At 42.2% G+C, this 12469-nt stretch overlaps 2 protein-coding genes across 2 annotated transcripts; both read left to right on the top strand.

Moving 5' to 3' along the window:
* Window positions 1-6230: 6230 nt before the first annotated feature.
* On the top strand, window positions 6231-8501 carry LOC144462568 (uncharacterized). Its single transcript, XM_078166725.1, has 2 exons — window positions 6231-6442; window positions 8097-8501. Exon 1 carries the CDS (start codon window positions 6231-6233, stop codon window positions 6429-6431), a length of 201 nt encoding a protein of 66 aa, XP_078022851.1. The 3' UTR covers window positions 6432-6442; window positions 8097-8501.
* On the top strand, window positions 8105-8501 carry LOC144462569 (uncharacterized). Its single transcript, XM_078166727.1, has one exon. It carries the CDS (start codon window positions 8105-8107, stop codon window positions 8264-8266), a length of 162 nt encoding a protein of 53 aa, XP_078022853.1. The 3' UTR covers window positions 8267-8501.
* Window positions 8502-12469: the final 3968 nt, after the last annotated feature.

Here is a 12469-nt window from a genome sequence, read left to right as displayed (position 1 = left end):
TCAAGATTTGTCTTTTAATTCTCATTTAAAACAAACCTCACAGACTGCATTTTTTCATCTGCGTAATATTGCGAAAATTAGGCCTATCCTGACCCGAAAAGATGCAGAAAAATTGGTCCACGCTTTTGTTACCTCAAGGCTGGATTACTGTAACTCTCTATTATCAGGTAGCTCTAGTAAGTCCTTAAAAACTCTCCAGCTAATTCAGAATGCAGCAGCACGTGTACTAACAGGAACTAAGAAACGAGATCATATTTCTCCTGTTTTAGCTTCTCTGCACTGGCTCCCTGTAAAATCCAGAATTGAATTTAAAATCCTACTGTTAACTTATAAAGCTCTAAATGGTCAAGCTCCATCATATCTTAGAGAGCTCATAGTGCCATATTATCCCACCAGAACACTGCGCTCTGAGAACGCAGGGTTACTCGTGGTCCCTAAAGTCTCCAAAAGTAGATCAGGAGCCAGAGCCTTCAGCTATCAGGCTCCTCTCCTGTGGAATCATCTTCCTGTTACGGTCCGGGAGGCAGACACCGTCTCCACATTTAAGACTAGACTTAAGACTTTCCTCTTTGATAAAGCTTATAGTTAGGGCTGGCTCAGGCTTGCCCTGTACCAGCCCCTAGTTAGGCTGACTTAGGCCTAGTCTGCCGGAGGACCCCCCTATAATACACCGGGCACCTTCTCTCCTTCTCTGTCTCTCTCTCTCTCTCTCTCTCTTGTATTCTATTACTGCATCTTGCTAACTCGGCCATTCTGGATGTCACTAACTCGGCTTCTTCTCCGGAGCCTTTGTGTTCCACTGTCTCTCAGATTAACTCAAAGAAAAGTAGACAGAAAGCTGCCTAGTCAACCTCTGTTACTAACATGAAATGATTCTGATACAGAGTGTAAATTAAGTAATATTTCCTTTAAAGCAAAAGTACACACGTCAGTGCTGTGCTTACGTTTGAAATTAAACTGGTTGTCAGTGGTAGCGCTGTAGTTTTCCAGTCTGCTCAGGAGGATTTTCTCCAGCACTTTAGACATCATGCTTGCTGAGGCTGTAGGCCTATAGTTTTCCATGCTTTTTATTCTGCCAGTTTTGTCCTTTATAACAGGCACTAATAAAACAGACAGGATGGAGTCAGGCAAAATCCCATGAACTAAAAAGCCAGTCAGACAGATGGCAAACAGGGGCAAAGTTTTTTGCTGGCATATTTTAGATGTTCAGCAGTTATCTTATCAGCTCCACATGGTTTATTACCCTCTAAAGCCAAGACAGCAGAGTGAACCTCTTCTGTACTAAAACCAACATCTTAATCATTATCAATAATACCCACATGAAAAGTATACAGTTAAACAAAAGGAAAGACATCCTGGGTAAGTTGAACATCATCTTCTTCATGTAGTTTGCAGCAGGTATTTACACACTGAAAACCAGCAGGCTTGTAAAGTGACCTGCAAGCAGGCAACCTCACAAAGTCCCACAGAGGTGCTCCTGAGACAACTGCCTGTAAGCAACTGACACCAACCATGTTGCCACAACACTACCAAAAACCCCCAAACTGATGCAACCAACAGGGTAAACACCATCTGACGTAGCGGAGACAGAAAAAATGATTCATGATTAATGACCATGTACATGGGACCATGTCACCAATAAACAGTGCTCAGTAAAACTAAAATTCAACCTCACCACTCAACAACTTTCTATTAAACAAATCTGCTGCCATAAACCCAAAGTAGCAAAAACAGCCTACTCACCAAACTTGTGTGTCGCCCAACAAAACCAGATACCAGAGCAAAAGCACATCGCAGCACGCAGCCAAAACCATCACACAGCTGAACCAAGTCACCTAATCAGCACGTGCTCCCAAAGGTACAACACACTTCAACACACATCAACCTGAATGGACGAGCCCTCAGCAACACAATCAAACTGGGCCAAGTCACCACAAAGCCTAAATGTCATCTAATAACATGGAACATGGAACAAGGATGGGAGATGAGTCGAGTTTACAAAGAAAACAAATTAATTCACAAATTAATGACTGAATAAACATGAAAGTCAGTAATCAGTCACGTCTGTGTGTATGAGAGGCCGTTTACACGTACACGGTGATTTTGATAAACAGAGACATCTTCCTTCGTTTGTGCCCTTCGTTTACACGCAAACAGAGATTTCTCCTCTGAAAACGAGTCTTTCTAAAAACTCCGGCCAGAGTGGAGATTTTGGAAAACTCCGGTTGCGCGTTTGCATGTAAACTGAGATAAACTGAGATAAACGGAGTTATAGGCAGCCGACGTCACAGTATGCGCCAGAACTTGCGCCTGTGTCAAAAGTGTGACCTATGTTGCTATGGTGACAATGGATACATGGAAGGCTTGAGCTTCTCGTTACACTGCCACCTACAGGTCTGGCATGCTCTTGTGTATATATACACGGTTAAGTGTAAACGAAGATCTTTTTGAAAACGGAGACGGTGAAATGTCCGTTTATGAAAATAGCCGGCAACGTGTAAACGGCCTCTGAGTGTGTGGAAATGTCTGTAGATAAAGTGAAAGTGCCGTGAGGGAAGAGGGAAGTCTGCTGTAAGACGATGAGCTTTACCTCATGAAGCACACTGGTCCAGGTGTGGCTCATGAGGTAAATGACGCCCCTCTGCCTTAACAGCCCAGAAAACACCTGGTGCAGCAGAGGGGTCGTCACTCTGCCTACCTGTATCTTTAAGAATTTAAGTTGTTTTACTTCTTTTACAGATCACTCTACTGCTTTTAAACATTCCTCGTGTGTCCCATTAAAGTCCTGGTGAGAGCACCGTCTGTTTTTATGCCCCTAAAAACTGCGGAGTTCACGGCCCACATACAAAGGCTGTGTCCTCGCTGCAGCGGCCGCAGCTGGTGCTCATCGTCGTCATCTTTTCCTCTGTGTTTACTGCACTGTTTAACCAAAACAGGTGTTACGCCGAGTTGTGGCTACCCACCAAGGTTTGCATGCACCTTGTGGGAAAGAGAAAACTACCGGACATTGTACATTTTAATATACTGATTCTCTACAGGGAAGTATGGTTTAAGAAGGAGACTGTTCTTTGTGGACTTCATCAGCAGTGATGAATGATCTGACTTCTGAATGTTTGGAGTCACCAATGTTTTATCAGTCTCAGTAGCAGTAGCTTTCCCTAAATACAGTTGGTCTGAAATTTGCATGTTTTCATGATTAATCTCAAAATTTTGGAGGAAAAGTCTTTTGTCTTCTATTTCACTTTCTGTGTTTTTTTTTTTTTTTAGCATTTCAGACCGTTTTACGAAACTCAAACTCAACAGCCAAGATGGCCCAAAATATGTTCTGATAACAGCATTTGATTCATAGATCCCCAGAAATAAAGTTCCAATGTTGATGCATTATTCAGCAGAATTCCTGTTTACATTTATGTAATTCAGACTGTGGGGCCGAAATGGCCTCAAAATATCAGCTGATCTCACAGTGACTGACAGAGGAACTGAAGAGGTTCTTCACAAAGCATTGAAACGTCCGCACCTGTTGCTGAGACCTTGCCAACAGCGCAACGGACGACATCACCGCTGGTCCGTGAGTCTTCATCTCTTCAAACCACTTCAGCACTTGCAACTTGATACCTGTGAGCACAGCTGTGACACAAGTAAAATCATCTTCAACACCATTCGTAGCAACTTCAGAGTTAGTCAAGACATCTTCATCTCCAATAACTTAAACTTCATCTCCACTTTCTTCAAGTCAGATGACCCTGACTGAAAGTTTGCCAACAGCCTTCATTCCTACTTTCAGAAACCAGTGAGGTCAAGCTCATTACCAGCCACTTAGGGCCATAATAGACTTGCTGCTTGATCGAACATACGCGTGCACAATGCGCCGTGTCTGTGTATGTACTTGCTGCAGCACTACGCAGCCAAAACACACAATACTGGCGGTTGGAAATCAAACATTAGAAAACAACACCAACATTGGTCCACAGGGGGAGCCACAGCGATCGGTCGCATTTTAGCCATTTTGAAGCATTTTTCTGTTGTTATAGCGCCACCCAGTTGCCAATTAGAGTTAAATTTCTCCAGTCACCTTGAGGCGTCCTGTTCTACATATCTACCAAGTTTAGTAAAAATCCATATGGCGGTTAGGCCTAGATAAGAAATGAGCTCTCTAGCGCCCCCATTTTGTTTGATGGGGTCAATAATGGAGGGGTCCCCTCAGATTATGTGTGGTCATATGCCTACAAAGTTGCGTGGTGATGGGTGAAACCCTTGAGATGTTATACACCTTTATGTGATGAGCCACGCCCTCCGCAATATTCATTGCCTTATAGAAGCTCAGTTTTAGTAAGTTTTCCAACTTTTGCCAAGAGGGAACTTTAGATATTGGTCCCTAGATTATGTTCACCCAGTTTCATGCAGATCGCTCAAACTTCCTAGGAAGAGATCCATTTGAAGTGTTTTTCAAAACATTCAAAATGGTGGAAAATCTATATAAGCGGAAGTTATGGGTTCTTGAGGCAAATGTGTTCCTCATGAGGAGAGGCATCTCTGTGCAAAGTTTCATGTCTCTACGACATACGGGGCATGAGATATGCCCATTCAAAGTTTGACATTTCAATGGGTTGCTATAGCGCCCCCCTTTGGCCAATTGATGTAATATTGCTTCATTGGCATCCTCCCATGACCCTCTACCACTATATCATTATATAGTAAGATATAGTAAGTAAGTGTGTGTGTGTGTGTGTGTGTGTGTGTGTGTGTGAATTTGAAAACAGCTGCAGATCCATATGACCTTTAAAGGCTTCTACAAAGTTGCCTGACTACAAATCACTGATGCCTTTCAGACTTTGAACATCTCTCTTTTAAATAATGCGGTATTATAAATTTAATAATAAACACGCTTCATATATAACAATGTAAATTTCAATTATTTATTTACACCCTGACCGCTGCGTGTCAGGTTGTTCAGGCAGCCGTTGGGCCGCCTTCAGACCGGATGTGGTCCTGATGAGGACCGGATGTGGATCGAATGAGGACATGATGGTCGGAGCAGGAGGAACAGCTGATTTGTGAAGGTGAGAGCGGCTCAGTTTGTTCACCTCAGGTTCGTTTATGATTTAAATCCTTCGGTAAAGTTTGATTTCTGCCGCTCAGCTGTGAAAACAGGAAACCAGCCAGTTTAGCTTCAAGCTAACAGGCTGCTAGCATCGTGTCACTGCTAGCTGTGTTAGCTTAGCTTACACAACTGTTAGCAGGTTAGATAAGTGTTGGTTATTCAACGTGAGTGTGTGTTGTGATGTAGCGTCATTAAATGGCAGGATGTGGTTTGTTTCTTTGCAACACACCGCGAAATAACCTGTGACACAATTAAAAGTGCTGCTGTTTTTCACGCTTGTCATGCAAACAGTTTATTTTAAATCATATTTTATATGAGATTGTTATCATCGAAAATTTGACAATCTGATCCGTTTTTACAGTTTCTTAAGAAAACATTAAAATTCACAGTAAAATAAATACAAAAAACAGTCATTTAAAGTTCCATGCCAAAATATAAAACAAAACGTTGCCCCAGTGCTTAAAAAATTATATGACATGTCTCCCCCCTTATGCACCACCCCTCCACCCTCATCAGTAACGACCAGTCCCTAAAATGACTCTGACTCTTGCACTTATGTTAAAGCAGGATGTTACTGTTGGAGCTCATGTTGAACTATTAACTATTGATTATTTTCTCCATGAGTCGACTGATCGCTTTGTTTGTGACAATCGTGAGAAACGTTAGTCACAGTGACCCAAAGCCCAGAGTGACACCTTCGCACTGTTTGTTTAAGCTCAACATCATTTCTAATACATCACAATGATTAACATGATTGCTAAGACATTACAGTGACTTAAATGCAGAATTTAATATCAGAATATTTGCTGATTTGTTGCTTTGATTAATAATGACCTCATCATTGTAGCTAAAAGAAACAAAGAGTGTGTGATCACAATAAAATGGTTTTGACCCCCTGCTCCTTCAAGATCCTGAAATGAGAAAGAAAGTTAATCACAAAAAAATCATCTGTGTGATGACAGGAAAACTAAATAAATGATCATATTCACTTCTGTGTAATGTCTTTGTTTTGCACTTGTTGTCAGTGTTATTGGGAAGACGACACCAGCAGAGTCAGATCTGTATTTTGTATGAAGGCAGAGCTGACACATGTCCTTGTTTGTGTTTCCCAGCTCGGTGCCCGTCAGTCATGGGTCTGCGAGAGTTCTGGAACAGCTACAAAGTCTTGATTGTGATGGGCACGAGTCTGGGGCTGATCCACTGGGGCTGGTACAACCTGAAGTCAAACCCGCAGCTGCACAAACACAGAGAGGACTACATTCCTGAGCCCGGCATCGTCACTTACGTTTCACCTCCTGCTGCTCCGCCTGCTGCTGCTAAAAGCAAGTAACCTACACCGAGGTATGTAACTGTGTCTCACCCTGCAGCACCTGCAGCTGGTTACCTGTGCTCCAGTAAAGGTTCAGTGTGGAAGATTTAGGGGAAGTTAGTAGCATCTAGCAGTGACGATTACAGATTACAACCAGCTGAAACTTCTCCTGGTCAGAATTCCTTCAGTGTTTGTTGTTCAGGAGCTGAATTATCCTCAGAGGTCTCCTCCTCTCAGAAGCTAACAGAGCAGGCGCCTCACTTATAACCACCATGTACACACAAAAAGAGCTTTGAATGTGTGTACACCACTTTCTAAGCATAAATTGGAATTTATGAAGAAAAGCTTGACGAGGAAATGTGCGTAAATTTAGGGAAACTAAAAGTTTCATAAATCAGAATATTTTTTGGCACGTACACTTCCTCATTTTATGTGAGCAAATATTTGGTGTGGATTCCTGCAGAGTTTTATACACGAGACCCCTGTTTGTCTGATGCTGATGGTGACAGACAGGCTGCCGACTACGGTGGCTGTAAGAAAACATGATTGTCCCTGTTTAGAGCTGGTGTTTGTTTGTCCGCTCTGGGCTACTGTAGAAACATAGCGGTGCAACATGGTGATCTCTGTAGACGAGGACCTGCTCACTATGTAGATATAAACGTCTCATTCTGAGGGAACGAAAGCACAACAATTCTTATTTCCAGCTGATTATAGACTAAAGAAAACAGACTGATTACATTATATTCCATTTCTGACAACACATCCCCCTGAATCCTTCATACGAGAGCTTTAAAACACCACCAGGGCTCAGCTGTGTTCAACCTTAGTTCCTCTTCTGTCCACTAGGTGCCGCTCTAAGACAACTCTCTCTGTACGAGAGTGTGCCGGTGTCAGATGGTGGGTCACTGCTGCTACTGCTGGCTGTATGTGCTTATGCCCCGCCCACACACACATCACTGTAGCCAGTATTTCACTATCACTATCCTCATTCAGATTTTAAGAAGCTACAAATTATATTCAGCCACAAAATAAGTCTGAAAAGCTGCAAATCAGAACAAAGCACAGAGAGTTGTTGACTAGAGATGATACGCCGTCTCACGGCGGTCACTTCCTGTCAACGTTACAGATCAGAAGCACAGAGAGTTGTTGACTAGAGATGATACGCCGTCTCATGGCGGTCACTTCCTGTCGACGTTACAGATCAGAAGCACAGAGAGTCGTTGACTAGAGATGATACGCCGTCTCATGGTGGTCACTTCCTGTCAACGTTACAGATCGGAAGCACAGAGAGTTGTTGGCTAGAGACGATACGCCGTCTCATGGCGGTCACTTCCTGTCAACGTTACAGATCGGAAGCACAGAGAGTCGTTGCCTAGAGATGATACGCCGTCTCATGGCGGTCACTTCCTGTCAACGTTACAGATCGGAAGCACAGAGAGTCGTTGCCTAGAGATGATACGCCGTCTCATGGCGGTCACTTCCTGTCAACGTTACAGATCGGAAGCACAGAGAGTCGTTAGCTAGAGATGATACACCGTCTCATGGTGGTGACAGGTTTTTACAGTGTTTGAGAAGAGAGTGTTGCAAGAAGTTACCAACTTGTCTCATCGTCAGTCTTTGGTCTGACTTGGTAGTCAGTATTTAAACTGTGTAAATGCAGTGTTTGTGTCTTCCTCTCCTGCACAGGTGTCGGTATGAAGCCTCAGAGCTGGCTCAGGAGGAACTGGCTGTACGCAGCAGGCGGGGTGTTCGTCACCATCCACCTGGCCACTTGGCTGATGCAGAGAGCCATGAAGAGCTCTGCGCGCTCTGAGGCTGCACTCAGACAGAAAACTGCTGAGGACAAACTGGACTGACATTTTGTCACTTCTTCATACATGTCAAAGAAGAACGGGAACAGAGCGGAGGACTGTGACTGACACTCAGAGATCAGCTGTGTCCCTTGTTTCTCTTAGAATATTAAATTGTGAATCACATAACTGCAGCGAGAACGCTGCTCTGTTGTTTTCTTCTGTTTCATTTCAGAGTTGATTGATGAGTGTCTGTAAATTAATCAATAAACCAATAAAATGATCAGAAGTATCAATGAAATCATGAAGCCAGTCATTAAATTAACTATAGACAGTACTTTAGTTTGAAACATTTGAACATTTTGAAAAGGTCCGACTCTATCTCATGTGTTTACCAGCTGACAGGAAATGAAGTTGGGCCAAAGCTGCTTCCTGTTCTAATAAATGCTGCACATAGAAATACAACTATTATTATTACATTTACAAATTTAATTCAAACAATAATATCTTGAAGAAGCTGTGGTGTCAAGGCGACGCTTGGCTGTATTCTCTGTTTTTCTTTATGTTGAGAGCCAAACTAAAACTGATCTAGATGAATGAAAGAATTAATTTTTATTACTGTGTCATGCAAGCAGTTAAGCCCAGCCCGCGTGGGCTTACAAGACCACAGATTCGGCGTGAGCCAGGATCAGAGTCCAGCACACATAAATTCAGAGCGCATTAAAAGGAGAGAAAATGAAACAAAGCAGCAAAAGCATCATATATGATCAGATCATCACGCTGGAAGACCAAGTTCATGGATCACACACAGACGCGTTCAGATTCCTTTTATCGTCACTTTTTTAATGAAACATAAAAACAAAATACTGTTTCATGTCTAAAACCAGCAAAACTAAAAGTTCTCAGTGCAGTAAAATGATTCAGTTAATAAATAGATGAATAAATCTAAACTAGAAGCTACTAAAAAGGCCGATAAAGTGCAGGGAAAGGGACTGGGTGAGTTCATGTGTGCTACAGTTAATTCACCGGTGTCCACAGAGGCTACTGCAAGCATCGGTCGCACCGCCATGTTGTTTTATACCATGTGCATGATGGACATTTGTCATGTAAAATGAAAGAAAGATCAAAACAAATAGTTAAACAATCTTGCCTTCTCTTCCAGACTTAAGTGACAGATTTGTCAAATTCAACACAATAAATTAGACAAAAAAAGCAAAGAAAACTTTATGACATTTTTTATTTTAAAGGTTTAGATTAATATTCAAGATAGAATCTTAAAAAACCCTCACAGGATGAGGACACAGTGAAGACATGAAGACAAACTATAATCACTGAGGCTTCGCTCTCTGCTAATCAGCCTCGTGCTGCATCTGAACCGTCAACCAAAGAAATTATCAGTTTTAAAGTTTGATCACATTTTGTTCCTGAAGTCCAGCCTGAATCCAGACGACTTCTCCTGATTTTTTTGGACCAAAGATATCCTGATCCTACCAAAATGTTTTATCTATTAACATAAACTGAGAGTTTGATCCAGATCAAAACCAAGATTGGATTACATCATCTCACATAAGTGAGTACACTCCTCCCATTTTTGCAAATATTTCATTATATCTTTTCATGGGACAACACTATAGAAATGACACTTTGATATAACTTAAAGTAGTCAGTGTACAGCTTGTATAGTAGTATAGATTTACCTTCCTCTGAAAATTACTCAAAACACAGCCATCAACATCTAAACAGCTGGCAACATAAGTGAGTACACCCCACAGTGAACATGTCCAAATTGTGCCTAAAGTGTCAATATTTTGTGTGCCAGTCATTATTATCTAGCACTGCCTTAACCCTTTTGGGCATGGAATTCACCAGAGCTCACAGGTTGCTTCAGGAATCCTCTCCCACTCCTCCATGATGACATCATGGAGCAGATGGATGTGAAGACACCTTGCACTCCTCCACCTTCAGCTTGAGGATGGTCCACAGGTGCACAGGTGAGTTTAGGGCTGGATACATACTTGGCCAGTCCATCACCTTCACCTTCAGCTTCCTCAGCAAGGCAGTTGTCATCTACTAGGTGTGTTTTGGGTCATTATCATGTTGGAAAACTTGAAGGGACAGTTGTCTTGGTGCTCTTCACCAAGGTGCCACACATGCTGAAAGAGCACCAAGACAACTGTCCCTTGCTTACAGTCAAGTATAGTGGTGGCAGCATCATGGTTTGGGGCTTCATGAGTGCTGCCGGCTCTGGGGAGCTCGGTTCATTTAGGGAAACATGAATTCCAAGCAGAGCATGATCGCCCCTCTTCAGAAACTGAGCTGCGATGCAGTTTTCCAACATGATAATGACCCAAAACACACCTAGTAGATGACAACTGCCTTGCTGAGGAAGCTGAAGGTGAAGGTGATGGACTGGCCAAGTATGTATCCAGCCCTAAACTCACCTGTGCACCTGTGGGCCATCCTCAAGCTGAAGGTGGAGGAGTGCAAGGTGTCTTCACATCCATCTGCTCCATGATGTCATCATGGAGGAGTGGGAGAGGATTCCTGAAGCAACCTGTGAGCTCTGGTGAACTCCATGCCCAAAGGGTTAAGGCAGTGCTAGATAATAATGGTTGGCACACAAAATATTGACACTTTAGGCACAATTTGGACATGTTCACTGTGGGGTGTACTCACTTATGTTGCCAGCTGTTTAGATGTTGATGGCTGTGTTTTGAGTAATTTTCAGAGGAAGGTAAATCTATACTACTATACAAGCTGTACACTGACTACTTTAAGTTATATCAGAGTGTCATTTCTATAGTGTTGTCCCATGAAAAGATATAATGAAATATTTGCAGAAATGGGAGGAGTGTACTCACTTATGTGAGATACTGTACATCATCTCATATGATTTCACAATTCTTTTTTACTAATTTTAAACAACCCATTTTCAAGATTTGATGCAGTTGAATATCTAAGATCTGATCAGCTGTCTTGTGACCTGGGCCGGCAGAGAGCCAGCCTCCCTCCCTGTAACCTGATCTGTAGAAAACAAAGTTACACGCTGAATTTCACGGGCGGGTTTCTGAGTATTTAGAGATGGAAAATGTTTTCCATTCCTCTCTCGTCCTCCACACCAGTTACAGCCCAGTTGTTTCAGCTTTTTCACTCAGCCAAGTCTGCCGGTGTCTTCGGGATAAAAGGCGATTTGTTGACTTCCGATAACAAACCTGGACAGCTTCAGCTGTAATATGAGACTGAATAATGATCTTTGTGGTTGTTGTTTGTTTGTTTGTTTACTTATACACCTGCCAATAGAGATGCGTGTGTTGACAAACAACCCGCAGGTCGGGTCAGAAAGTGACAGAGCAGCGTTCTGAGTAAGTTAGAAATAACTTACAGAAACACACACACACACACACACACACACACACACACACACACACACACACACACACTGGTCATTCCTTGTCAGTTCACAGAATTTCTCTCTCTATATATACTAGAATTCATATTCAAATAATAATAAGTGGATGAGACCTTACATTACACTTAACTGAAAGGCTGTTTATTTAAAGTAATGTAACATAATGTATCATTTTGTCTGGGAAATTTTCAGTTACCTACATGGCAATTCTCACTTTCCTGCATTCACATAGGCTACATTAATTTAAGTTCACCAGTCATTAATTATTTGCAAGCCTTCAATTGTCAGTGTTCAGACAGTCTTGTTCATGTTACTATCAAAAAGTACCAGTCTTACATCTTGAAAAAAGTTTTCATTACTTCGAAGAATGAACGACATATTCAAGTTTTTGGCTTTTGATATGCAGACATATTTTAATTAAAGGGTTCAAACACAGGCTACATAAGCCACCAACATAGGCTCGTAGCCCTAGCCCTTAAAATCATATGAGCATTTTCAGCAGATAAATGTGAAAACAGCCTTCGAGTGTCAAGCTCTGCACATACGTCATTCTGCACAGTGAGGCTCAAACATTCATCTGTAGGAACAAGAAGAAAACACATTTTTGAGTGGAGGAGGATAAGTTATTGTAAACCATGGTTTTTAAACCTTACAACCTGCACCTGACCCCCTATGAGAGCCAACCCATCCCGCAGCGCCGCTGTCTGAGGTGCTGAACAGGTACTGTAGGCCAGATGCTGCAGAGAAATCCGTATTAACAAGAGGCAGAAGAAAATAAAATAAATCCAATTAAATGACATATTTGCTGCCACAGAGTAATTCTGTGAACTGACAAGGAATGACCAGTGTGTGTGTGTGTG

This window comes from Epinephelus lanceolatus, chromosome 3, assembly GCF_041903045.1.
Source record: "Epinephelus lanceolatus isolate andai-2023 chromosome 3, ASM4190304v1, whole genome shotgun sequence".
NCBI lineage: Eukaryota > Metazoa > Chordata > Actinopteri > Perciformes > Serranidae > Epinephelus > Epinephelus lanceolatus.
Note: the sequence above shows the minus strand (reverse complement) of the source record. Positions and strands in the feature narration are given on the sequence as shown.